Below are 23,790 nucleotides of genomic sequence, written 5' to 3'. Positions count from 1 at the left end.
GTTTCTCGACTCTTAATTGAAGAAGAGTGAGTGAGATGGGGTGATAAGCGAGCTACACATCTTCTATGCAGATTGCGTTACTTTTCAATTGGCCACGTTTAAGATATTTATTGAGCCGGAATCTAAGCTTAATCTAAAACATGCCCCTTATCATGAGAAATTAATCAGACGGAACAGATGGGGAGGAATAACAAGACTGCTCCAAATGGATGTCAGTCGCCCGTTAGCTGTCTCCAATAGACCGAGTGCTCGCTGATAATAGAGTGAAGATAACACGATGATGGCGATGACGGAGATGAGCACAGAAGTCAAGAACAATTGCACAGTGAGTTAGAAACTCACAGACCTGCTGCTCGAACTTCTGTCTGAGGTCGTCGAGTTGCTGCGAGAACTCTTTGGCCTGCTTCTCCCTGAGGGACCTGGAGCGCTTCAGGTCCTCCTCTACCTTCTCCATCTAAAGGCATCAGAAGAATCCAGCACATAAGTTCATTAATTAGTACACAAGCATAAGGCTGGTCATATACATATATGTATATTTAGAAATATCTCTGCAGAATCGCAAGTACAGTAAATCTCATACACCAAACTACCAGAATAACACCTGGGATCTGCAGGAAAGTGAGGCTCCGGGAATATTTGTCTTTTAATTGGAGATTAATGAAGTGCCACTGAGAAAGAACACAACGAATTCCTGTGATGATGCTGGAATGACGCAGCATGCTGATATATAAATCTACTCAAACTGAAATCTAAATAATTTGCACTGTTACGCAAGCAGTTCACATAAAAATTTATAAGCCTTTGTCTTTGTGTTTTCGTGGAAAAAGGGATTCCGCAGTATTTACCCTATACTCTACTTCCCCACACTCTACCTTTTTCCGATTTTCCTGTTCAGGTGACGGTAATCAGCAACAATTGGAAATGCAATTTACTCAAACGCCTCTGTATTTGGGCTACGCTGTGTGTAACGCTCAGGAAATGCAAAATGTGTTTTGATTAATCCATTTAAAATGCCGAAGCCTCCTTTGAACTATGTGCGCAACAGAGATTTGATTCTGCGTGGTGCTTCTTCTTCTTCTTTTTTTTTTTTTTAAATCAAAATAGGGCAGACTCTTTCCTTTAAAGTGAGCTCTAAAAGTGAGATGCTGATTTTAAAACGAGAGACAGACAGAGAGAGGAAGGGGGTGATACAGATAATCCATTAGATACAACTCTATCTGCAGACAGAGAAAGAGAGAGAAGATGACGAGAGGATGGATGGGTGATGGAAGGAAGGAAGGAAGGGGGGGGGGGGGGGGAGGAGAGTAAAAACATCTTTTGAAGTTCTTTCTGCAACATTAAAGCCTTAGCCGGAGAACGTGATGCAGCGATGAACAAGTGGGGTGGGGAGGAAAAGAAGAGGAAAGAGGGGGGGTGAGGATGACAGAGATGCAGGAGAGACTGCTCCCCTCTCCCATGGCTTTGATGTGGGCTGAGGATAAAGTCAGATTGGAGATCAGGATGCCAAGGGGGGGCTCAACGGGAAAAGAAAGAATGAGCAACAGGATGGAAGGATGAGAACATCAGAAAAGAGTAGCAGGATGAAGTGGCTCACCGATATAGACATTTTCCAAGGCATCGCTCGCCACACATGTGGCCTTGAATTCAAGTAGCAAGAACAAGAAAGAAAGAAGGCAAACAAAAGTTCTGTCTTCCTGTGCAAATATTTAAAAATATTCAGTGTTGTGGCACCGATCCAAAAGAGTCTACTCGCAATAACGCAAAAACTTCAAGAAAGTCCCAGCTTCGACAACACCTGAATATGCTTTATTACTTGAATGGGATCTTCTTCCTTTTTTCTGCTCAGATGCATCAGATGCAAGCAGCACACTTTCTTTCTTCTTCTTCTTCTTCGCTTTTTGAAATACAAGAGGGTATTTTAAATTCAGGCTTGGGAAATAACGTTTAGTTTGTTTGCCCACGAATATCCAAAACTCCCACTCAGACATAATAATGATTAGCCATTTAAAATACATAAATAAAAATAACCAGCAACTAAAACTTAATAATCTCTCCAGCATTGGGCCCTTTAAAACATTTAGGACCACACTCGGTGCAGCCTGGTCAATACTGCACACACGCAGTAAATGCTTGACAAAAGCGCCTATAGCTAAACTGACTAGTAAAACAGCATCAGAAGTTTTCGAGCCGAGTGTGTATCGATCGGAAGTCTCTCCCAATAAGCAGCAGCCCACGCAGCGAGGCAGCGCTGATCGCGAGGCAGGCCCGACGTACTAATTAGTCTGCTTGCTTAATGCGGCGACCTGCTCTCCTCTGGAACCTGACCAGCCTACGTCACGCCCACTGACAAGAAGAGAGTTCACTGTGCGATAGCGGTGAAGTGAATACACCTGCTTAATGAGCGGGATTACAAATAATTACATTCATCTGGAATGACTGGATGGCTCAAAAAAGGGCCTGAGGGTGATAATGTTCTTGGCTCTTGCATATAGATTTTTCAGTGTAAGAGCAAAGGTGCTGGAAAAATGATGCCTTGCAGAATATGTTCTCTGTGGTTAGGCTGAAAAAATATAAAGAGCATGTGTGTGTGTGCCCATTGTTCTGGTTATTGCCAAGCAGGCAGCTCACTCCGCTTGCGGTACAGCAAACCTGACACAGGGTTACAGTTAAAGTGTGTGTGCATGTGTAAACACTAATCTGTTCTGGCACACAACAGGAAACACAAACATTGCACAAGAGGAATGTGCAGTCCTCGCATGAATATGGATGCATTCGTGTAACAGAAAACAGGTGTGCGTGGATGCCAGCCCGTGTTCGCTCGCATGCATTGTGATTACGGCGCGCGCTGATGTGCGTTATCGGACCTGCAGTTTCATGTCAGCGTAGGCCTTCTCAGAGCTGAGCTCCACCTGTTTCTTGAACTGCTCCAGCGCCATATCTGCCTGCTGGATGTGCTGTCTTTGGCTCTCCCTGGCTCTGTCCAGCTGGCTCTCCTTCTCCCTTCAAACCAAACACACACAAATGAACACACACTACATAGCCATAGAAACACAATTGCAGACAAGAAATCCAGAAATAGTTAAGAAAGAAAGTAAACTTTTATTTTTGTAGAACTTCTCAAAACAGTAGTTTCATAGTAAAAGACAGAGAACGAAGATAGACCTTAGAAGCAGAAAATCATCACTGTTCTTTTTGCATACACTCTATCAGGTTTGGTTGACCCTTTAAAACCTGAACTGTGAAATAATTGCCATATTATTTTGCAAAATTCTAATTGTTTGAAAATAGAGTATTTATGGAACCTGAGGACAAATTAACAAACGATTAAATAATGACATATTAATTTGCATATATGAGTTTTAATTTGCTACAGCTGACAATTTTTGCAATTTAATGATTATAAATGTATTGTGAAGTTTATTTAGGTTCACTGATAATATAGAAGTTTTAAAAACTCAGCAACACTCATGTATCAAACACGATAGACTGAGCTTTAATGTGGTGCTTTCTCTCGACATCAAAGAGTGAAATATTCAACAAACAACAAGTTTCTTTCCCATGTTGAACGATGTGTGAAGACTTTCCATGATCCTTCATTATCGTTCACCCTGTTTTAAATTAAAATAAGTCACTTTGTGCATGCGGTATAGCCTCGCTCATCGGAATGCGTGGCTGTATCTCCCAGGCAGGCGTGCCGATGCTACTGCCGGTAAATGTCAGGTCACAGTCTTCCAAGAGGAGAGGGACTGACAGGCACACTGAGAGGGATGGCCTCATACTGAGAACTGTCAGAGCCCAGCCAACAGGCCCAGCCGCAACATCATATACAATGTAGCTGTCAAGCTTAACGCACAGAAGGTAGGTGGGGAAGGGAGTGTGTCTGGGCGGAGGGATACAGAGTAGAAAAAAATGACAGCGCTAGAAGCCAGGGAAGTGTGTGAAGGTGTTATTTTTGTAAACAGCTTTTAAATTTCTGTCCATCCATCCACTACACCTGCTTATGCGGGAGGGTGGAGCTGGGCAGGAGACACGTGACACCACGAACAGGCTGTCAGTCAATCACGAAACTGACACCAGACAAAGTTGCTGCTGACATTCAAACCTGGAGATGCAAATGAACCGAAATATTTTTGGAGCCAGGCTAAACTTCTTGCTCTAAATTTGCACCTCTTTGCATATTTTTTGGTTTATTAACCGATTTAAAAAAAAAAAACTGAAATAAAGGCAGACATAAGAAAATACACAGCTATATGAAAAATATTAAAAACTAAAAAATTACTAAAGAATTAAAAATAAATATACAACAGACTAGTTGACACACGTTTGCTATTATTATATGATTCTATACTCAATATTGTGATGACAAAACTCTGTTGTCACCAATGACTTCGACTCAGACTTGACTGTGAAAAATAATGCGCAAAAGCACGCACATCTGTTCTGCCACCTCCAAGTGTTTGTCACATGATACCCACAGTAGATTTCGAAGTGTTGGAATTTGGCAGATTCACTCATCTCTTGCATGACACTTCTTGATGAAACCATGTTGACAAAATCCAACCAAAAAAAACCCCCACAAACCTGGAAAATATTATCCCCTTACACTCGTATAACGTTCGTATTTTAATGACGCCACACGTGCTCCTCACATGTGTGGCGTGCACGAATATAGTCTGAATAAACAACTTAAGAATTGCACACCCAGGTTTAAAAACACCAAAAAACAGATCATAACTAGAAAGTGCATTTTCTGAAGAAACTGCAGTGTGAATGCTTGAATCTGAATGTATGCATTGAAATGAAATAATTACTGAATTTAAGTTAAAAATATTGAATGAGATAAAAAAAAAAACCCGAATTTAACCTGAAAACAAAAGTGCTGAACTGCTAAAAGCTGAAGGTTACACAGAAGAAGAAGTTGGAAAAAAGCTGAAAATGTTTTAATTGTAAATTAGAAAAACCTAAGAAATGAGAAAAGAACATTTAGAGTCAGAAAACATCTGAAAGAATATTAAAAGGTCATATTCTTTGAATCACTGAATGACTCAAATGTGATCCCTCCACTTTGATCCACACAGTTTAAAAAGTTTAAATGCCTGAGCTTTGAAAGACAAGATGTTGGAAAGAGAACAATAATGGCGACAATTTGAGGGTAAAATGATGGCTGTAACACTGTGGACACAGCAGCAGTTGAAAGAGAAGTGCTTAAGATGAATCTTGGGACAGTGGCAGGCAGAGCTCGTTAAGCAGGCAGGTGTGAGCCTGGTTGCTATAGTGACTGCACCCAATGGCTCCATACACACGTACACAGACATGCGCCTCACTTTTGCTGCTTAAAATGAACAGAAAAGTCAGGCCGAAACAAATCGCTCCCAAATGAAAAGTATAGGTCGTATTGACGAAATTCTTTCACCGTGAGCGGCAGCAATGTCCACTCTACCTAATTCTCAGTTTTCATGCCTGTGGAGTTTATTATATGGACGTGGTGACAGTGTAAAAACACCATGCTCTTCTGATTTTCAAACCAACCTTCTGAGCCGTTTTAACATTAGAGTCTATGGAAGAGTTGGAGGGAGGAGGCTGTGCATTGGTGACATTTATGAAAGAACCATAACACCTAGTACAATAGTAAACACATTGGATGAAAGAGGACAGCCATGGCTACGTTTTGAGGGTAAAATCATACCTGTAGAGCAAACGCTGTGGACACAGCAGCAGTTTTAAAAAAGATTTTAAGATTAATTTTTTTGCTCCTCTCACTCTAGCAGTTGAGCTGCCTCACTCTAGCCCCAACATTCCGTCCCATACACACCCATTATAAACTCTGAAACGGGTGAAAAAACATCATGAAACTTAAACTGGAACTGAAGAAAAAGTATAATAGATATTGAAAAGATAAATACAAGTTGAATAGTTGAATGTCTTGTCTTCGTTTTAAAGTTTGAATGGTGGCTCTATGTCAATGTATGTGGAAGTAGATACAGTTTAAAGAGGAGGAAGTTGAATGAGAATTTGAAGGGTGTCCCCATTGAAATACATTATAAATTTTTGTTGAAAAAAGTTGAATAAAATTAAAAATATAAATGTTAAAAATGAGAAAAAATAGAAGCAATGTTGTCCAAAAGAATAGGAATCTAATGGTGTTTGAATGGTTTTTCTAAGTTGAACGGTTTTGAAGGAGTAGGCTTTCAAAAAACGTACGGAATAGATAATAACTAGAAAGTGCATTTTCTGAAGAAACTGCAGTGTGAATGCTTGAATCTGAATGTATGCACTGAAATGAATTAATTGCTGAATTTTGAGTTAAAAATATTGAATGAGATTAAAAAAAAAACAAAAAAAAAAACGAATTTAACCTGAAAACAACAGTGCTGAACTGCTAAAAGCTGAAGGTTACACAGAAGAAGAAGTTGGAAAAAAGCTGAAAATGTTTTAATTGTAAATTAGAAAAACCTAAGAAATGAGAAAAGAACATTTAGAGTCAGAAAACATCTGAAAGAATATTAAAAGGTCATATTCTTTGAATCACTGAATGACTAAAATGTGATCCCTCCACTTGGATCCACACAGTTTAAAAAGTTTACATCTCTGAGCTTTGAAAGACAAGATGTTGGAAAGAGAACAACGATGGCGACGTTTTGAGGGTAAAATGATGGCTGTAACACTGTGGACACAGCAGCAGTTGAAAGAGAAGTGCTTAAGATGAATCTTGGTACAGTGGCAGGCAGAGCTCGTTAAGCAGGCAGGTGTGAGCCTGGTTGCTATAGTGACCGCACCCAATGGCTCCATACACACGTACACAGACATGCGCCTCACTTTTGCTGCTTAAAATGAACAGAAAAGTCAGGCCGAAACAAATCGTTCCCAAATGAAAAGTAAAAGTCGTATTGACAAAATTCTTTCACCGTGAGCGACAGCAGCTTCTAGTCTACTGAATTCTCAGTTTTCATGCCTGTGGAGTTTATTATATGGACGTGGTGACAGTGGAAAGACACCATGCTCTTCTGATTTTCAAACGAACCTTCTGAGCCATTTTAACATTAGAGTCTATGGAAGAGTTGGAGGGAGGAGGCTGTGCATTGGTGACATTTATGAAAGAACCATAACACCTAGTACAATAGTAAACACATTGGATGAAAGAGGACAGCCATGGCTACGTTTTGAGGGTAAAATCATACCTGTACAGTAAACGCTGTGGACACAGCAGCAGTTTTAAAAAAGATTTTAAGATTAATTTTTTTGCTCCTCTCACTCTAGCAGTTGAGCTGCCTCACTCTAGCCCCAACATTCCGTCCCATACACACCCATTATAAACTCTGAAACGGGTGAAAAAACATCATGAAACTTAAACTGGAACTGAAGAAAAAGTATAATAGATATTGAAAAGATAAATACAAGTTGAATAGTTGAATGTCTTGTCTTCGTTTTAAAGTTTGAATGGTGGCTCTATGTGAACGTATGTTGAAGTAGTAAGAGTTTAAAAATGAGTAAGTTGAATGAGAATTTGAAGGGTCTCCCCATTGAAATACATGGGAAATTTTTGTTGAATAAAGTTGAATAAAATTAAAAATATAAATGTTAAAAATGAGAAAAATAGAAGCAATGTTGTCCAAAATAATAGGAATCTAACGGTGTTTGAATGGTTTTTCTAAGTTGAACGGTTTTGAAGGAGTAGGCTTTCAAAAAACGTACGGAAAAATAATAAAATACTAGAAAGTGCATTTTCTGAAGAAACTGCAGTGTGAATGCTTGAATCTGAATGTATGCACTGAAATGAATTAATTGCTGAATTTTGAGTTAAAAATATTGAATGAGATTAAAAAAAAACAAAAAAAAAACAAATTTAACCTGAAAACAAAGGTGCTGAACTGCTAAAAGCTGAAGGTTACACAGAAGAAGGAGTTGGAAAAAAACTGAAAATGTTTTAAATGTAAATTAGAAAACCCTAAGAAATGAGAAAAGAACATTTAGAGTCAGAAAACATCTGAATGAATATTAAAAGGTCATATTCTTTGAATCACTGAATGACTCAAATGTGATCCCTCCACTTTGATCCACACAGTTTAAAAAGTTTAAATGCCTGAGCTTTGAAAGATACGGTGTTGGAAAGAGAACAATAATGGCGACAATTTGAGGGTAAAATGATGGCTTTAACACTGTGGACACAGCAGCAGTTGAAAGAGAAGTGTTTAAGATGAATCTTGGTACAGTGGCAGGCAGAGCTCGTTAAGCAGGCAGGTGTGAGCCTGGTTGCTATAGTGACCGCACCCAATGGCTCCATACACACGTACACAGACATGCGCCTCACTTTTGCTGCTTAAAATGAACAGAAAAGTCAGGCCGAAACAAATCGCTCCCAAATGAAAAGTATAGGTCGTATTGACGAAATTCTTTCACCGTGAGCGGCAGCAATGTCTAGTCTACCTAATTCTCAGTTTTCATGCCTGTGGAGTTTATTATATGGACGTGGTGACAGTGTAAAAACACCATGCTCTTCTGATTTTCAAACCAACCTTCTGAGCCGTTTTAACATTAGAGTCTATGGAAGAGTTGGAGGGAGGAGGCTGTGCATTGGTGACATTTATGAAAGAACCATAACACCTAGTACAATAGTAAACACATTGGATGAAAGAGGACAGCCATGGCTACGTTTTGAGGGTAAAATCATACCTGTAGAGCAAACGCTGTGGACACAGCAGCAGTTTTAAAAAAGATTTTAAGATTAATTTTTTTGCTCCTCTCACTCTAGCAGTTGAGCTGCCTCACTCTAGCCCCAACATTCCGTCCCATACACACCCATTATAAACTCTGAAACGGGTGAAAAAACATCATGAAACTTAAACTGGAACTGAAGAAAAAGTATAATAGATATTGAAAAGATAAATACAAGTTGAATAGTTGAATGTCTTGTCTTCGTTTTAAAGTTTGAATGGTGGCTCTATGTCAATGTATGTGGAAGTAGTAAGAGTTTAAAAATGAATAAGTTGAATGAGGATTTGAAGGGTCTCCCCATTGAAATACATTATAAATTTTTGTTGAATAAAGTTGAATAAAATTAAAAATATAAATGTTAAAAATATGAAAAATAGAAGCAGTGTTGTCCAAAAGAATAGGAATCTAACGGTGTTTGAATGGTTTTTCTAAGTTGAACGGTTTTGAAGGAGTAGGATTACAAAAAACGTACGGAATACAGAATAAAATATAACTAGAAAAATTTGCATTTCCTGCGAAAATGCAGTGTGGATGCTTTAAAGCTGAAGCTGTATGCAAAAAGTAGCTGAAAAAGCTGAAAAGTTGCAGAAATTGTAAAAACTTTGCAGAAGCAAAAGAAGTTTGCTCAAATGGAATAACTTAGCAGAACTGCAATATCTTAGAGGAAACATAATACTTGGCAGAGATACAATAGCATAGCAGAATTTAGCAGAAATATTGTAACTTACCAGAAACATGATAACTTCTCAAAAATACAAGAATTTAGGAGAAATAGTATAAGATAACAGAAAGAATATATTTAGCCAAAAATACTTAAACATTACAGAAACACTATGATTTAGAAAAATAGTACAACAGAGCAGAAATATTGTGATTTACCAGAGACACTGTGATGAACTATGAATATTGTAATTTTAAATTAAGACTATGTTTTAGCACAAATATTATAATTTGGCAGAAATACTATAATTTAGCACAAATACTATAAAAAGCAGAAATACTATAATTTAGCAGAAATACTATATTAAGCACAAACCCTATAAAAAGCAGAAATACTGTACTATGATTTGGTAGAAAAAACTATAATTAATCAGAAATACTATATTTGGCAGAAATACGGTATTTGGCACAAATCTTATAAAATAGCAGAAATAGTATGATTTAGCACAATAGTAATAACTTAAACAGAAAAATTGGAAAAGCAAAAATGGACAGCTGAAAAAATGCTGAACATGCTGAAGGTCCCTCAACTATACTTGTTAAATGAAAAAAATCAGCAAAAAAATCTATAACAGCCACACAATCACAAATATGTACACATAAGAAAACACACATGCACAGAGAGACACACACACAAGATCCAATTCAGTCAACCAGTCTAAATATATTGAATTTGAATCTTAGAATGAGATCATCCCATTAAAAGCCTTTCTCTCTCTCTCTCTCTCTCTCTCTCTCTCTGTCACACACACACACACACACACACAGGGAGAGAAAAGTGAGTTTCTAGGTCAGCCTGGGAGCTGCTGAATTTGAATCCACCAATCAGAGAGCCTGTGCACTCTTTCCCTCCAAAACAGGTGCATCCTTTTTACACACGCAGCACAGAGAGACACAGGATCATTGCAGTCTATTTCTCATAATGACGACTCCCCTCAAACAAATGACCATAATTTCCTAACCGTAGGAGCTAGAACGGTCATTCTTACACCGTTTTGTTCAGAAGAGATGGGGGAATCTTCAAGTGTTGACAATTTATCATTAAAATATGAATTTTTAGAGATATATGACATGGATGACTTGTTGACTTAGAAGCCACGAATTCCCCAATATGCAAATTTGAATGCCTGAGACCACATATGTGATTGGCTGGCTGGGAAGCCGTGCAGGCCCTGATTTGTGGATTTGAATTCCTCAGCCCTCAGATATGATTGGCTGGCTTAGAAGCCACGAAGGCCCCAATATGCAAATTTGAATGCCTCAGGACACTTATTTGATTGGCTGGGAAACTGTGCAGGCCCTGATTTGAAAATTTGAATGTCTCAGTCCTCACAGAGGATTGGCTGCCTGGGGACCTGGCAGAAATATATAGAAATACTATTATTAAGCATAAATACTACATTTAGTAGAAATACTATGTTTTAGCACAAATATTATAAAAAGAAGAAAAACTATAATTTAGCAGAAATACTATATTAAGCACAAATCCTATAAAAAGCAGAAATACTATAATTTAGAACAAATAGTATAAAAAGCAGAAATACTATAATTTAGCAGAAATACTATGTTAAGCACAAATCCTATAAAAAGCAGAAATACTATAATTTAGCAGAAATACTATGTTAGGCACAAATCCTATAAAAAGCAGAAATACTATAATTTAGCAGAAATACTATATTAGGCATAAATCCTATGAAAAGCAGAAATAGTATGATTTAGCAGAAATACTGTATTTAGCACAAGTACCGAAAAGTACCAGAAATACTATGATTTAGCAGAATAGTAATAACTTATTGAAACACAAATGCACAGAGGGACACACAAACACAGGCTCTAATCCAGTCAACCAGTCTAACTATATTCAATTTAAATCCTACAATGACATGCTGCCAAATAAGGGCAGGGTCCTCTCTCTCCCACTAAACACACACACACACACACACACACACACACACACAGAGGGAGAGAGCTGCCGAATTTAAATCCACCAATCAGAGTGGCTGTTTACGTTTTCCCGCCAAAACAGGTGCATCTTTTTACACACGCAGCAGCACAGAGAGGCACAGGATTATTGCAGCCTATTTCTCATAGTGAGGACTCCCCTCAAACAAATGACCATAATTTCCTAACCGTAGGGGCTAGAGCGGTCATTCTTACACTGTTTTGTTCAGAAGAGATGGGGGAATCTTCCAGTGTTAACAATTTATCATTAAAATGTGAATTTTTAGAGATATATGACATGGATGACTTGTTGACTTAGAAGCCACGAATTCCCCAATATGCAAATATGAATGCCTGAGACCACATATATGATTGGCTGGCTGGGAAGCCGTGCAGGCCCTGATTTGTGGATTTGAATTCCTCAGCCCTCAGATATGATTGGCTGGCTTAGAAGCCATGAAGGCCCCAATATGCAAATTTGAATGCCTCAGGACACATATATGATTGGCTGGGAAGCCGTGCAGGCCCTGATTTGAAAATTTGAATTTCTCAGTCCTCACAGAGGATTGGCTGCCTGGGGACCTGGCAGAAATATATAGAAATACTATGATTAAGCATAAATACTACATTTAGTAGAAATACTATGTTTTAGCACAAATACTATAAAAAGCAGAAATACTATAATTTAGCAGAAATACTATATTAAGCACAAATCCTATAAAAAGCAGAAATAGGATGATTAAGCATAAACACTACATTTAGTAGAAATACTATGTTTGAGCAAAAATCCTATAAAAAGCAGAAATAGTATGATTAAGCATAAATACTACATTTAGTAGAAATACTATGTTTTAGCACAAATAGTATAAAAAGCAGAAATATTGTAATTTAGCAGAAATACTATATTAGGCACAAATCTTATAAAATAGCAGAAATAGTATTATTTAGCACAATAGTAATAAGTTAAACAGAAAAATTGGAAAAGCAAAATGGACAGCTGAAAAAATGCTGAACATGCTGAGGGTCCCTCAAATATACTTGTTAAATGAAAAAATCAGCAAAAAAATGCACAGGGAGAGAGAAGTAAGTTTCTAGGTCAGCCTGGGAGCTGCTGAATTTGAATCCACCAATCAGAGAGCCTGTGTACTTTTTCCCGCCAAAACATGTGCCTCTTTTTACACACGCAGCACAGAGAGGCACAGGATTATTGCAGCCTATTTCTCATAGTGAGGACTCCCCTCAAACAAATGACCATAATTTCCTAACCGTAGGGGCTAGAGCGGTCATTCTTACACTGTTTTGTTCAGAAGAGATGGGGGAATCTTCCAGTGTTAACAATTTATCATTAAAATGTGAATTTTTAGAGATATATGACATGGATGACTTGTTGACTTAGAAGCCACGAATTCCCCAATATGCAAATATGAATGCCTGAGACCACATATATGATTGGCTGGCTGGGAAGCCGTGCAGGCCCTGATTTGTGGATTTGAATTCCTCAGCCCTCAGATATGATTGGCTGGCTTAGAAGCCATGAAGGCCCCAATATGCAAATTTGAATGCCTCAGGACACATATATGATTGGCTGGGAAGCCGTGCAGGCCCTGATTTGAAAATTTGAATTTCTCAGTCCTCACAGAGGATTGGCTGCCTGGGGACCTGGCAGAAATATATAGAAATACTATGATTAAGCATAAATACTACATTTAGTAGAAATACTATGTTTTAGCACAAATACTATAAAAAGCAGAAATACTATAATTTAGCAGAAATACTATATTAAGCACAAATCCTATAAAAAGCAGAAATAGGATGATTAAGCATAAACACTACATTTAGTAGAAATACTATGTTTGAGCAAAAATCCTATAAAAAGCAGAAATAGTATGATTAAGCATAAATACTACATTTAGTAGAAATACTATGTTTTAGCACAAATAGTATAAAAAGCAGAAATATTGTAATTTAGCAGAAATACTATATTAGGCACAAATCTTATAAAATAGCAGAAATAGTATTATTTAGCACAATAGTAATAAGTTAAACAGAAAAATTGGAAAAGCAAAATGGACAGCTGAAAAAATGCTGAACATGCTGAGGGTCCCTCAAATATACTTGTTAAATGAAAAAATCAGCAAAAAAATGCACAGGGAGAGAGAAGTAAGTTTCTAGGTCAGCCTGGGAGCTGCTGAATTTGAATCCACCAATCAGAGAGCCTGTGTACTTTTTCCCGCCAAAACATGTGCCTCTTTTTACACACGCAGCACAGAGAGGCACAGGATTATTGCAGCCTATTTCTCATAGTGAGGACTCCCCTCAAACAAATGACCATAATTTCCAAACCGTAGGGGCTAGAGCGGTCATTCTTACACCGTTTTGTTCAGAAGAGATGGGGGAATCTTCCAGTGTTTACAATTTATCATTAAAATATGAATTATTAAAGATATTTGACTTGTAATGCACCATAACTGAGTAGAGCGAAGCAAAAACTGCCTTGACTTGCCCTCAAACAACGCTTTCTAACTCGAAATCTATTTGGAGTATCGATATCATTCTTTCACCGTAAGAGACAGCAGGCTTTGGTGAACAATCATGGAAATTTTCAGGTCTCTGTGGAAATCCAACAAAAAGTTATGACGAGAGAAAAAAGTGGTTCATTTCCACAGTTTGAAATCTGAAGAAATCTGAGCGAAGGACGAATTTCCTACCCTCAAACAAGTCCAACTCATTTCAGAACGGTAATAGGTGAGAAAGAAATTCTTGAATTGTGAGCGTCAGGGGTGTCTGAAGATATTCGGGGACAAGCCTCATGTCTTAACTTTGCTTCGTTAAGGAGATATGACGATTCGAATATGCCTCTCATTACAGAAATCCAGCGGTGATTTTGAACAAGCTCTCCATTCACTTTATATGGAGAGTTTTCTGACCTTGTGTTAGTCTGAGGAGATTTGCAAAAATTCTATAAATCCCACAACAATGATGGTGACATTTTCTGAAAGCCAGCAAAAATACCTACGTTTTGATGTATAATTTGTGGAAGTTGAGTGAAAATTGAGCAAGTAGCAGGAAGTTGTTCGGACATGAAGTGAAAATTGCAAAACCTTCAGTGGCACACTGGAAGCCAAGAGCATAGCAACCATAACAACACATGTATTTTGTGAAAAATCACAATTTTGCAACTCAAAACTTTAAGAGGCATAAAAGTAAAACAGTAAAAGATTTGAAAAAGCTGAATCATACCTGAATAGCCCAATAATTTGTGAACATTTTAAAGTTGGAATGGTTGTTCTAGGTGAAAATATGAGGAAGTAGTTAAGTTTCAAAAACAAGCAAATTTTAGCAGAATTGCTGAAGTTTCCCATTCATTTCAATGGGACAAATTAAAGGAAAAAAGCTTAATATTTTAAAAAGTATAATAGTTAAAAATAGCAAAAATCGTAGCAGGAATTAGCAAAAATAGCTGAATAGTTTAAAATTTGAACGGTGAAAATCGGCTGAAAATTGTGGAAGTAGTTTAACGGCGAAAAGTGTACGGAAGCAACTAGAATAAAGTATAAAGAATAAAGAGAAACAGGAACTCAATAGTGTGGATGCTTAAAGCATCCACACAATAATAATAACTAGAAAGTGCATTTTCTGAAGAAACTGCAGTGTGAATGCTTGAATCTGAATGTATGCACTGAAATGAATTAATTACTGAATTTTGAGTTAAAAATATTGAATGAGATAAAAAAAAAACCCGAATTTAACCTGAAAACAAAGGTGCTGAACTGCTAAAAGCTGAACGTTACACAGAAGAAGAAGTTGGAAAAAAACTGAAAATGTTTTAAATGTAAATTAGAAAACCCTAAGAAATGAGAAAAGAACATTTAGAGTCAGAAAACATCTGAATGAATATTAAAAGGTCATGTTCTTTGAATCACTGAATGACTCAAATGTGATCCCTCCACTTTGATCCACACAGTTTAAAAAGTTTAAATGCCTGAGCTTTGAAAGACACGGTGTTGGAAAGAGAACAATAATGGCGACAATTTGAGGGTAAAATGATGGCTGTAACACTGTGGACACAGCAGCAGTTGAAAGAGAAGTGCTTAAGATGAATCTTGGCACAGTGGCAGGCAGAGCTCGTTAAGCAGGCAGGTGTGAGCCTGGTTGCTATAGTGACCGCACCCAATGGCTCCATACACACGTACACAGACATGCGCCTCACTTTTGCTGCTTAAAATGAACAGAAAAGTCAGGCCGAAACAAATCGCTCCCAAATGAAAAGTAAAAGTCGTATTGACAAAATTCTTTCACCGTGAGCGACAGCAATGTCTAGTCTACCTAATTCTCAGTTTTCATGCCTGTGGAGCTTATTATATGGACGTGGTGACAGTGGAAAGACACCATGCTCTTCTGATTTTCAAACGAACCTTCTGAGCCATTTTAACATTAGAGTCTATGGAAGAGTTGGAGGGAGGAGGCTGTGCATTGGTGACATTTATGAAAGAACCATAACACCTAGTACAATAGTAAACACATTGGATGAAAGAGGACAGCCATGGCTACGTTTTGAGGGTAAAATCATACCTGTAGAGCAAACGCTGCGGACACAGCAGCAGTTTTAAAAAAGATTTTAAGATTAATTTTTTTGCTCCTCTCACTCTAGCAGTTGAGCTCTCTCACTCTAGCCCGAACATTCCGTCCCATACACACCCATTATAAACTCTGAAACGGGTGAAAAGACATCATGAAACTTAAACTGGAACTGAAGAAAAAGTATAATAGATATTGAAAAGATAAATACAAGTTGAATAGTTGAATGTCTTGTCTTCGTTTTAAAGTTTGAATGGTGGCTCTATGTCAATGTATGTGGAAGTAGTAAGAGTTTAAAAATGAGTAAGTTGAATGAGGATTTGAAGGGTCTCCCCATTGAAATACATTATAAATTTTTGTTGAATAAAGTTGAATAAAATTAAAAATATAAATGTTAAAAATATGAAAAATAGAAGCAGTGTTGTCCAAAAGAATAGGAATCTAACGGTGTTTGAATGGTTTTTCTAAGTTGAACGGTTTTGAAGGAGTAGGCTTACAAAAAACGTACGGAAAAATAAAATATAATAACTAGAAAGTGCATTTTCTGAAGAAACTGCAGTGTGAATGCTTGAATCTGAATGTATGCATTGAAATGAAATAATTACTGAATTTAAGTTAAAAATTTTGAATGAGATTTAAAAAAAAACCCCGAATTTAACCTGAAAACAAAAGTGCTGAACTGCTAAAAGCTGAAGGTTACACAGAAGAAGAAGTTGGAAAAAAGCTGAAAATGTTTTAATTGCAAATTAGAAAAACCTAAGAAATGAGAAAAGAACATTTAGAGTCAGAAAACATCTGAAAGAATATTAAAAGGTCATATTCTTTGAATCACTGAATGACTAAAATGTGATCCCTCCACTTGGATCCACACAGTTTAAAAAGTTTAAATGTCTGAGCTTTGAAAGACAAGATGTTGGAAAGAGAACAACGATGGCGACGTTTTGAGGGTAAAATGATGGCTTTAACACTGTGGACACAGCAGCAGTTGAAAGAGAAGTGTTTAAGATGAATCTTGGCAGAGTGGCAGAGAGAGCTCGTTAAGCAGGCAGGTGTGAGCCTGGTTGCTATAGTGACCGCACCCAATGGCTCCATACACACGCACACAGACATGCACCTCACTTTTGCTGCTTAAAATGAACAGAAAAGTCAGGCCGAAACAAATCGTTCCCAAATGAAAAGTAAAAGTCGTATTGACAAAATTCTTTCACCGTGAGCGACAGCCATGTCTAGTCTACCTAATTCTCAGTTTTCATGCCTGTGGAGCTTATTATATGGACGTGGTGACAGTGGAAAGACACCATGCTCTTCTGATTTTCAAACGAACCTTCTGAGCCATTTTAACATTAGAGTCTATGGAAGAGTTGGAGGGAGGAGGCTGTGCATTGGTGACATTTATGAAAGAACCATAACACCTAGGACAATAGTAAACACATTGGATGAAAGAGGACAGCCATGGCTACGTTTTGAGGGTAAAATCATACCTGTAGAGCAAACGCTGCGGACACAGCAGCAGTTTTAAAAAAGATTTTAAGATTAATTTTTTTGCTCCTCTCACTCTAGCAGTTGAGCTGCCTCACTCTAGCCCCAACATTCCGTCCCATACACACCCATTATAAACTCTGAAACGGCTGAAAAAACATCATGAAACTTAAACTGGAACTGAAGAAAAAGTATAATAGATATTGAAAAGATAAATACAAGTTGAATAGTTGAATGTCTTGTCTTCGTTTTAAAGTTTGAATGGTGGCTCTATGTCAATGTATGTGGAAGTAGTAAGAGTTTAAAAATGAGTAAGTTGAATGAGGATTTGAAGGGTCTCCCCATTGAAATACATTATAAATTTTTGTTGAATAAAGTTGAATAAAATTAAAAATATAAATGTTAAAAATATGAAAAATAGAAGCAGTGTTGTCCAAAAGAATAGGAATCTAACGGTGTTTGAATGGTTTTTCTAAGTTGAACGGTTTTGAAGGAGTAGGATTACAAAAAACGTACGGAATACAGAATAAAATATAATAATAATAAAGATTAGAAGAACAATACTGTGAATGCTTTTCAAGCATTCACACTAATAATAACTAGAAAGTGCATTTTCTGAAGAAACTGCAGTGTGAATGCTTGAATCTGAATGTATGGACTGAAATGAATTAATTGCTGAATTTTGAGTTAAAAATATTGAATGAGATAAAAAAAAAAAAAACGAATTTAACCTGAAAACAAAAGTGCTGAACTGCTAAAAGCTGAACGTTACACAGAAGAAGAAGTTGGAAAAAAACTGAAAATGTTTTAATTGTAAATTAGAAAACCCTAAGAAATGAGAAAAGAACATTTAGAGTCAGAAAACATCTGAATGAATATTAAAAGGTCATATTCTTTGAATCACTGAATGACTCAAATGTGATCCCTCCACTTGGATCCACACAGTTTAAAAAGTTTAAATGCCTGAGCTTTGAAAGACACGGTGTTGGAAAGAGAACAATAATGGCGACAATTTGAGGGTAAAATGATGGCTGTAACACTGTGGACACAGCAGCAGTTGAAAGAGAAGTGCTTAAGATGAATCTTGGTACAGTGGCAGGCAGAGCTCGTTAAGCAGGCAGGTGTGAGCCTGGTTGCTATAGTGACCGCACCCAATGGCTCCATACACACGTACACAGACATGCGCCTCACTTTTGCTGCTTAAAATGAACAGAAAAGTCAGGCCCAAACAAATTCTTCCCAAATGAAAAGTAAAAGTCGTATTGACAAAATTCTTTCACCGTGAGCGACAGCCATGTCTAGTCTACCTAATTCTCAGTTTTCATGCCTGTGGAGTTTATTATATGGACGTGGTGACAGTGGAAAGACACCATGCTCTTCTGATTTTCAAACGAACCTTCTGAGCCATTTTAACATTAGAGTCTATGGAAGAGTTGGAGGGAGGAGGCTGTGCATTGGTGACATTTATGAAAGAACCATAACACCTAGTACAATAGTAAACACATTGGATGAAAGAGGACAGCCATGGCTACGTTTTGAGGGTAAAATCATACCTGTAGAGCAAACGCTGTGGACACAGCAGCAGTTTTAAAAAAGATTTTAAGATTAATTTTTTTGCTCCTCTCACTCTAGCAGTTGAGCTGTCTCACTCTAGCCCCAACATTCCGTCCCATACACACCCATTATAAACTCTGAAACGGGTGAAAAAACATCATGAAACTTAAACTGGAACTGAAGAAAAAGTATAATAGATATTGAAAAGATAAATACAAGTTGAATAGTTGAATGTCTTGTCTTCGTTTTAAAGTTTGAATGGTGGCTCTATGTCAATGTATGTGGAAGTAGTAAGAGTTTAAAAATGAGTAAGTTGAATGAGGATTTGAAGGGTCTCCCCATTGAAATACATTATAAATTTTTGTTGAATAAAGTTGAATAAAATTAAAAATATAAATGTTAAAAATATGAAAAATAGAAGCAGTGTTGTTCAAAAGAATAGGAATCTAACGGTGTTTGAATGGTTTTTCTAAGTTGAACGGTTTTGAAGTTATAGGATTACAAAAAACGTACGGAATACAGAATAAAATATAATAATAATAATAATAACTAGAAAGTGCATTTTCTGAAGAAACTGCAGTGTGAATGCTTGAATCTGAATGTATGCACTGAAATGAATTAATTACTGAATTTAAGTTAAAAATAAAAATTCTGAACGAGCTGGAAAATACAGAATTTTTAACCTGAAAACAAAAGTGCAGAACTTTTGAAAGCTGATGTTCACACAGAAGAAGTTGGAAAAAAGCTAAACATGTTTAAAATGTAAATAATAAAATGATGAGTAATGACAAAAGAAAATTTAGAGTCAGAAAACCTCTGAATGAATATTAAACGTTCAAATTCTTCTAACTGAAATGAACTTAAAAGATGAACAAAAATTCTGGAGAAAATACAAACTTTAATATACAGCATAATGTTTTTCAGACATGTACACATGTGTATATCATGTTTAATAGTATTACATACATCAATTTGTTTTGTATGTCATAGAAAATAACATAAAAATCTTAAGTCATATTTTACAGCTTCTTTCTGAAAAGGACTAGTAGAATAAATAAAAATAACTAAATTAAATAACTAATGAAATACATGAAAATTCAACTTTTAAAACCACAATTCTGAACCTTTAAATTGTGTTGGTTTCTTAGAACATAGCTGAACAGCTGTTTCTATCGGTCTACTTAATCTGTCTACACATCTTTTTATTACTCATTCTTCTTTATGTTTTAATGTAAACAGAGTCCACACAGTGGTAAAAGAGAACTGTATAGAGAATTTTGAGTAAACTCAAATGAAAGCGTAAGGTGGTGACACAGTTTAACACATGCAAATAATCAAATAAGCACATTAGTCCTTTTTGTGAACATGGATAAATAAGGATCAATAGTTTACAGCATTGTTCAGCCATGCCACTAAATGCTTTTTTACACATTGTTTTAACCTGGGCTCAGACACAAAGTCCCAAATTTAGTTAGTCCCTGACTTTGAGTTGTGGTTATGACTAATTATTATACACGAGGCTTTATCTATCTGAACTCTAAGGACACAAATATGAAAAACCTATACTTACCAGCTGATACTCCACACTACACACTAGGTGTGCCATGTGACCTGAAACTTTGGTACAAACTCATCATAATCATTCTGTTAACACTGTTTTTTAACACTGTTTGTGTTGCTGTTCAGCAGTTTAAAATGTTTTAGATTGGATTACATGGAATGAATTTGAATTTTCTTGGGGGGTTTTGTGTGTGTTTTGTTCTTAGCAGATTTTTTCTTCCATAACGTTGAATTCCAGTTACCACATTTCTGGTCATATGACATCCCGAGTGCCCACTTAAAAAAATCCCCACAGTTAATTCAACATTAAAACAAAATAAAAATATGTTAAATAAATAAAGGTTTGCTCTGTGATGAAATATTAAATAAGCATACATTGTACAGAGCACTAACAATGAAAACAATCCTTTAGCCTGTTGATCAGAGAGAGGCCGTCATTATGTCCATTTAAAACCTGTAATCACAGAGCACAATGTTTCTGTGAAACTATAAAGTCCCATATGATCCTCATCATGTCCAGTGACTTCAGAGTGGATCCTCCCTGTCATCCGGCCAGTGTTTGATGTGTGGCAAGCAGCACAGAAGCAGGATAGCTGAGGACTTTAAAAGAAGAGCAGAAAATAGCAACATATGTAGTTGTAAATGTAAATATCAGTGATACTTGTCTTGTCAAAGGGAATAAAATAATGAAAATGTTAACTTACACACTCATTTAGGGAGGATCTTGACACTGCACAGAGGAGGCACAGTCAGTCTGACAATGATGGTGATCTCCAGGGATGTTTTCCTGCAGCAACATTCCTGCCAACTGGCCGTATGATCCAGAGTAGTTGGTTTGTAATGAACAGAAAGGTGTATATGTTAGGTAGTGTGCACTCAGAGCTGGTCCTAAGAAACAAACACATCCTGTAATACACTGAATACCTGTAGTAGTGCTGCTGCAAATATGAAGCCCTTCTATCATGAGTGGTTTCAAAGAAGGTGTTTTGGAGGCTCAGTCACAGAAACTGTGCAGTCTGTTCAGTCCTGAGTGTCTCAGCTCTGAAGGGGATGGATCACAGAGGGAAACACCTGAGTACAGACATTACAATACACTCTAACACTCCTAAGGTCAAGTGAAAACACAATTTAAACACTTTACAAAGAATGAATACATGTTTTCATGGAAATTATGTCATTAACCCTTTTTGTTGTGAGTAAATCTCACCGACTGCTTGTGGGACAAGCTAGAAGGAGGACTTATCACAGAATCTCTCCTGTGCTCCAGATGTGAAGTCTCACGCTCTGATCGTATGGCGATGAAGATGGTGATGATGAAGTTTCTCTGATCTGTGGCATTACAGTTTCTGGCTGCTATGTGCTTCACATTGTTGGATTTTACATGTGAAGCTTGGAGAAGACACAGGAGGACTGTGTCTTGCTTAAAAAAAAAAAAAAGAAAAAAAAAGGAAACCTAACAGGAAAGGAAATCCCCCCCCCTCAACTCCCACCGTACCCTCCCCCCCCCCTCCCACTCAACTCCCCAACCTCACACCATCAAATGTCTATACAAATGTAGGGTATCAGCTGGTAACAGAAAGCAAGTGTAACATATGCACTACATATGTAACACTGCTGAAACATTTCTGGCCAGAAATGTGCAGTTATCAACCCAGACCCACCCTGATGATTGCACTGGCCAGAAACATGATAAAAGCTCATAAAAATTTATGTTTCATAGTAAAATTGGTCCAAAAATATAATCGTATACTTTTGAAAAAGTTTAAAGTTTATAACAAACCAAAATAATAACATTTTTGTAAATAGTATTTCAAAATAGAGGCACACATAAAGTGGCTTAACTGTCATTATTGCTGTAATTAGGTTTGTTTGTTTGTTTGTTTGTTTTTTTAAAAAGCAACCTTTAGTCATTATTGTTCTCTCAGAAACAATGAAGAAGCTGTTGAACATTTATGTGTTGTGTAGGCAATCCTCTGGTCCACCCTCCCTCCCTCCCAGCCACAGTGAGACTGGGGCAGCCTGGCAGGATGTTGAAGCCTGGCTGCAGAGAGGATATGCCTACACTATTCATTTTAAACTGCTATATTTTATTTTTCTGACATTTATAGGTTACTGTTAGTGAATTTTAGATTTTCTGTAATAAATAAAATTGTCATCTTTTACTGATATCATTACTTAATTCATGTAATTGTATTTTATGTAAACAATTCAAACATTATACTGCAATGCAGGGCGTCAACTTTTAAATATCGCTCTACTTTATGTCTGTGAAGGTTCTCAGTCATCCAGGTCATCGTAGTCAAAGGAGCTTGCAAAGAAAAGCGTCTGGACTTCTTTCTGGAGTTCAAGCATCGCTCTACTTTCTTAAGTCATTCAAAAATATAGATATTACTTACTGTATTCAAAGATCTAGATCATGAATCATCACAGGACAATACACAGTATACTGGGTCATGGTAACTATGGTAGGTCTTCATGACTCCAGAATGGAGACATCGATCTGACTGAGAAATGAAAATTAGGTCAAGCAGTGTGTTCTTCTCTGTGGTAGGGGCAGTGATGACCTGTGCGTATCCCCTAGACTCAAACAGCTCCAGGATTGGTTTGTTTGCACTGGATAAAACATTCTCATTAAAATCACCACAAACTATGATGGGATGACAGTCCATGATCTCCAATGAGTCTAATAGGCTTACCAGGTTTTTCAGGAATGGCCTCAGAGTGTAGTCTGGAGGTCTGTATACAACTGCAATCAGAGCACTGACTGGTGCTTCAACCTTTAAAGCCAGAAATTCAAGGTCAGTTACATTATGGATGTACTGTTTTTCATGCACTTGAATGTCACTTTTCACATAAACAGCAACTCCACCACCACTTCTGTTTGCCATCTGGGGAAAGTTTGTGTAGGACAGGTGTCTGTTGCGTTTGAACAAATTGTAATTTTCCAAGTGGAGACTCTCTGCAACAAAAGAGCCCCGCAGGTGTGTTTCTGTTAGGCACAAAACATCTGCTAGACACAATTCATGGTGACTTTTGATGTCATTAATGTGAGCTGGCAGTCCCTCTGTATTATGATGAACAATGGTGAAAACCTCTGACCTGCTCAGTGTTTGCCTCACGTGTAGAAGAGGCATCATGTCATCAAGGTTGGCTTGTCTCATGTTCTCAAGCGCTGCAGTGATTTCTGGGTTGGTGAATATTTTTTTCTCCTCCATATCAAGAAGATACAGTCCACTGAGAGACGTC

At 37.2% G+C, this 23,790-nt stretch overlaps 1 protein-coding gene and 1 long non-coding RNA gene across 7 annotated transcripts in view; both read right to left on the bottom strand.

Moving 5' to 3' along the window:
- The window catches only part of cep112 (centrosomal protein 112), a 169,401-nt gene that overhangs the window by 64,294 nt on the left and 81,317 nt on the right, over window positions 1–23,790 (bottom strand). For 5 of the 6 annotated variants that reach the window (XM_082532002.1, XM_082532005.1, XM_082532003.1 and 2 more), the window contains 2 exons: window positions 2,865–3,000; window positions 347–454 (listed from right to left, as the gene is read on the bottom strand). In XM_082532002.1, coding sequence (XP_082388128.1) covers window positions 347–454; window positions 2,865–3,000 — 244 coding nt within the window. The remainder of the gene's footprint in view (window positions 1–346; window positions 455–2,864; window positions 3,001–23,790) is intronic. The other variant, XM_082532004.1, reaches the window with a different exon arrangement.
- On the bottom strand, window positions 20,550–21,953 carry LOC309705931. The gene is made up of 3 exons (XR_014276633.1): window positions 21,469–21,953; window positions 21,249–21,352; window positions 20,550–21,144 (listed from the first exon to the last, which is right to left on the bottom strand). It is a non-coding gene; the product is annotated as an uncharacterized lncRNA (long non-coding RNA).

The sequence above is a fragment of the Aulonocara stuartgranti genome (genome assembly GCF_965226115.1).
Source record: "Aulonocara stuartgranti genome assembly, chromosome: 4".
NCBI classification, from domain to species: Eukaryota; Metazoa; Chordata; class Actinopteri; order Cichliformes; family Cichlidae; genus Aulonocara; species Aulonocara stuartgranti.
Note: the sequence above shows the minus strand (reverse complement) of the source record. Positions and strands in the feature narration are given on the sequence as shown.